We start from the raw sequence: 5,000 nt of genomic DNA on the forward strand, positions 1-5,000 counted from the left end.
CAGCCCGGCCCCCTGAGACCCGCCCACAGACAAGCTGCCCAATCCACACGCAGGAACGCTGCCGATCCCGCCCAGGGGTCCCACCCCAACCCCGCCTCCTGCCCCACCCACTCCAGCAGATCCACCAATAGAAACATTGACATTCTCGCCGTCACACATTGGGCCTCCAGTCCCACCCACACACCCCTGTGACACGCCGGCCATCAACCCTCCTCCTCCAATCACAGCCCCTGACCCACTGCTGATCCCGCCCACCGACATGCAGACGGTGCTGATGGGAGAGGGCGTGTGTGTGTGTCGCCAGTACGTCGCCTGGTAACGATCGTCGTCGTCGGGGGCGGGGCAGAGCATCTTGGCAGTGGTACTGTCGGGGGGGGTGTCTTGTGGAGGGGGGGCGGGACTCTTGGAGAAGGGCTTGATCACGGCCGTCTGATTGGCCTCCTTCCTCTTGATGTGGAACGACAGGCGCTGCCACAGCTGGTTGCTACGGGAGACGCCGCGCTCATTCGATGCCCACGTCACCGACTTCCCGTTGGAGCTGCGTAACCAGGGGCAACAACAGCGTTAGGACACACCCACTTCTCTCCAGCACCATAATCAATCATTTGAACTCACTTCACTCACTCTCACTTCACTTCACTCACTCTCACTTCACTTCACTTCACTCACTCTCACTTCACTCACTCTCACTTCACTTCACTTCACTTCACTCTCTCTCACTTCACTTCACTTCACTTCACTTCACTTCACTCACTTCACTTCACTTCACTCACTCACTCTCACTTCACTTCACTCACTCTCACTTCACTTCACTCACTCTCACTTCACTTCACTTCACTTCACTTCACTCACTCTCACTTCACTTCACTCTCACTCTCACTTCACTTCACTCACTCTCACTTCACTTCACTTCACTCACTCTCACTTCACTTCACTTCACTTCACTACACTTCACTTCACTCTCACTTCACTTCACTTCACTTCACTTCACTCACTCTCACTTCACTTCACTTCACTCACTCTCACTTCACTTCACTTCACTTCACTTCACTTCACTCACTTCACTTCACTTCACTTCACTTCACTTCACTTCACTTCACTTCACTTCACTTCACTTCACTTCACTCACTCTCACTTCACTTCACTCACTCTCACTTCACTTCACTTCACTTCACTTCACTTCACTTCACTTCACTTCACTTCACTTCACTTCACTCACTCTCACTTCACTCACTTCACTCACTACAGTAACGCAACTACTTTTTCGAGTAAAAAGTAGTGTAATGCATTACTACTGAAAATTTGGTAACGTAATGTAGTTCCTTTTTCATATCGGCGCGGCGTTACTTTGCCCAGGGACAGATTTGACAGCGACGCTGCTTTCTCAGCTGCGCTCTTGCGCAATAGGCACGAGCTCCACACGGCAGCCTACGTGACAGAGGCTGGTAGCATGAAGTGCAATCATAGCTCCACACGGCAGCCTACGTGACAGAGGCTGGTAGCATGAAGTGCAATCATAGCTAAGCTCCACACGGTACGTGACAGAGGCTGGTGGCAATGAGGAGCAATCATAGCAAGCGAGACGCAGCCAACGCTAACTTCTGAGGGATGGAGGTAGCCTATTCACATTACTTCGAACTCGTTGAAACTAAGGGGAGGAATGTGAGTGTTAGTTGTAGCCTAGCCTACACTGTCCCGATTTTGTCTACTGCCGTTAACTCAACTGCCAGCCTATTGATACGATTTGCACTAGCTTTGCACCAAATTTCGGAGGAGCGCCTGTTTAATGAAAGAGTATAAGGCTATAAAATAAGCCCTCATATATTTTGTGTTCACCTATATGCCCAATATGTAGCGAGGCTATGTTATTTGATATTGTTTCATAGGGCTTTAGTGGTGTTGTTGAAGCCTATAAGCCCAATGTTTTCTTGTCAAGTGCTCTGTTTGTGGCATTTTTTATAATAAAGAGCACAAAAGAAATACCTGTTATGTCCTCCATAGTAGAACTTTATGTAGGCCTACACATTTAGGAACAGATATTGGGTTCTGCCCAAAGTCGAGCAACGTAAAAGTAACGTAAAAGTAACGAGTAACGTAAAAAGTTACTTTCCATAGAGGGTAACTAAGTAAAGTAACGGGTTACTTTTTTGAGAAGTAACGAGTAACGAGCAAACACTACTTTTTAAAAGTAACTTCCCCAACACTGCACTTCACTCACTCTCACTTCACTCCACCTCTCAGTACCCCTCTCACTCTCCCTGTCCCTCTTTCTCTCTATCTCCCTCTCTTTCACTCTCCCTCTTTCTCTCTATCTCCCTCTCTTTCCCTCTTTCTCTTCCTCTCTCTCCCTCTCTCTTTTCTCTTTCTCCTGTTTTCCTCTATCTTGTTCTCTTTTTTCTGTTTTGCACAGATTCTTAACCCCCACCCTTTTCTCTCTCTTTCCCTTGCGCCCCCTCTCTTCTACTGTCTCTTCCTTCTCCCTCTCTCTGTCTCTCTCTCTCTCTCTGTCTCTCTCTCTCTCCCTCTATTCCTCTTTATCTTCTTTCTCTGTCTCTCTCTCTCTCTTTATCTTCCCTCTGTCTCCTCTGTGTCTGAGAGGCTAATTATGCTGGTAAGAGACATTGTCAAGCTGATCTTATCTAAGACCACTACAGCAGTCTGAAACACACACACATACCATCGATCTCTCTCACATACACACACACACACACACACACACACATACACACACACACTAGGAAAGGTTAATCAAAGGTAAGGCGCCAGACTGCAGTTCACTAATGGGTCTCCCCCTCTCTCTCTCTCTTTCATTTATCTCTCCCCTGTCCCCTTTGTCTCTCTGTCATTTCTCGCAGTAGATCTCTCTTTCTCTCAATGTCCCTCTTTCTCACCCTCTCCCCCATCACTTGGGCGGTGGTAGCGTAGTGGTTAAGGAGCTGGGCTAGCATGCAGTAGATGGTGGTAGTGTAGTGGTTAAGGAGCTGGGCTAGCATGCAGAGCAGTAGGTGGTGGTAGTGTAGTGGTTAAAGAGCTGGGCTAGCATGCAGTAGTAGTGTAGTGTAGTGGTTAAAGAGCTGGGCTAGCATGCAGTAGTGGTGTAGTGTAGTGGTAAAAAAAGAGCTGGGCTAGCATGCAGTAGTAGTGTAGTGTAGTGGTTAAAGAGCTGGGCTAGCATGCAGTAGTAGTGTAGTGTAGTGGTTAAGGAGCTGGGCTAGCATGCAGTAGTGGTGGTAGTGTAGTGGTTAAGGAGCTGGGCTAGCATGCAGTAGTGGTGGTAGTGTAGTGGTTAAGGAGCTGGGCTAGCATGCAGTAGTAGTGTAGTGGCTAAGGAGCTGGGCTAGCATGCAGTAGGTGGTAGTGTAGAGGTTAAGGAGCTGGGCTAGCATGCAGAGCAGTAGGTGGTGGTAGTGTAGTGGTTAAAGAGCTGGGCTAGCATGCAGTAGTAGTGTAGTGTAGTGGTTAAAGAGCTGGGCTAGCATGCAGTAGTGGTGTAGTGTAGTGGTTAAAGAGCTGGGCTAGCATGCAGTAGTAGTGTAGTGTAGTGGTTAAAGAGCTGGGCTAGCATGCAGTAGTAGTGTAGTGTAGTGGTTAAGGAGCTGGGCTAGCATGCAGTAGTGGTGGTAGTGTAGTGGTTAAGGAGCTGGGCTAGCATGCAGTAGTGGTGGTAGTGTAGTGGTTAAGGAGCTGGGCTAGCATGCAGTAGTAGTGTAGTGGCTAAGGAGCTGGGCTAGCATGCAGTAGGTGGTAGTGTAGAGGTTAAGGAGCTGGGCTAGCATGCAGAGCAGTAGGTGGTGGTAGTGTAGTGGTTAAAGAGCTGGGCTAGCATGCAGTAGTAGTGTAGTGTAGTGGTTAAAGAGCTGGGCTAGCATGCAGTAGTGGTGTAGTGTAGTGGTTAAAGAGCTGGGCTAGCATGCAGTAGTAGTGTAGTGTAGTGGTTAAAGAGCTGGGCTAGCATGCAGTAGTAGTGTAGTGTAGTGGTTAAGGAGCTGGGCTAGCATGCAGTAGTGGTGGTAGTGTAGTGGTTAAGGAGCTGGGCTAGCATGCAGTAGTGGTGGTAGTGTAGTGGTTAAGGAGCTGGGCTAGCATGCAGTAGTAGTGTAGTGGCTAAGGAGCTGGGCTAGCATGCAGTAGGTGGTAGTGTAGAGGTTAAAGAGCTGGGCTAGCATGCAGAGCAGTAGGTGGTGGTAGTGTAGTGGTTAAAGAGCTGGGCTAGCATGCAGTAGTAGTGTAGTGTAGTGGTTAAGGAGCTGGGCTAGCATGCAGTAGTGGTGGTAGTGTAGTGGTTAAGGAGCTGGGCTAGCATGCAGTAGTGGTGGTAGTGTACTGGTTAAGGAGCTGGGCTAGCATGCAGTAGTAGCGTAGTGGATAAGGAGCTGCGCTAGCATGCAGTAGGTGGTAGTGTAGTGGTTAAGGAGCTGGGCTAGCATGCAGTAGTAGTGTAGTGGCTAAGGAGCTGGGCTAGCATGCAGTAGGTGGTAGTGTAGAGGTTAAGGAGTTAGGCTAGCATGCAGTAGTTTAGTGGCTAAGGAGTTGGGCTAGCATGCAGTAGGTGGTGTAGTGGTTAAGGAGCTGTGCTAGCATGCAGTAGTAGTGTAGTGGTTAAGGAGCTGGGCTATCATGTAGTAGTTGGGTTGCCACCTGTCCAGGATTTTCCTGATTGTCCAGGATTTTCATAACCTGACCCTAGCCAGATGAATTTCGTTCCGCCTAGCTCCACTCATCCATCTGGAACCGATCCATTGAAGTGTTGCTTCAGAAGGCTGGGCCTAATCAAAAAATGCTTGCATATGATTGAATAAGCCACTTGTCCGTCATCTATTGATGTGCTACTTCAACCACTCACATCGAAGCCAACCCGTGACGCTAATAACAGTCTCACAGTCGCTTCTACGCTATGTCACATCTATGAAACTCCCGCCCTGCGTCCTGATTGGCTGTACCATAAAATCGGTTGCAGAAATCACTCTCAATGGAAGAGGTCCCAGATGGATGTGAGTGAA

General features: G+C 48.8%; 1 protein-coding gene across 1 annotated transcript in view; it reads right to left on the minus strand.

Moving 5' to 3' along the window:
• grm5b (glutamate receptor, metabotropic 5b) overlaps window positions 1-5,000 on the minus strand; it is a 58,263-nt gene that overhangs the window by 2,604 nt on the left and 50,659 nt on the right. The window contains exon 14 of the mRNA XM_076283099.1: window positions 150-538. Within this exon, the coding sequence (XP_076139214.1) occupies window positions 150-538 (389 nt within the window). The remainder of the gene's footprint in view (window positions 1-149; window positions 539-5,000) is intronic.

The sequence above is a fragment of the Alosa pseudoharengus genome, unplaced genomic scaffold (assembly GCF_046254945.1).
Source record: "Alosa pseudoharengus isolate Yale_2024_CS ecotype anadromous, Long Island Sound unplaced genomic scaffold, YU_APseudo_1.1 YU_APseudo_1.1_scf_13, whole genome shotgun sequence".
NCBI lineage: Eukaryota > Metazoa > Chordata > Actinopteri > Clupeiformes > Clupeidae > Alosa > Alosa pseudoharengus.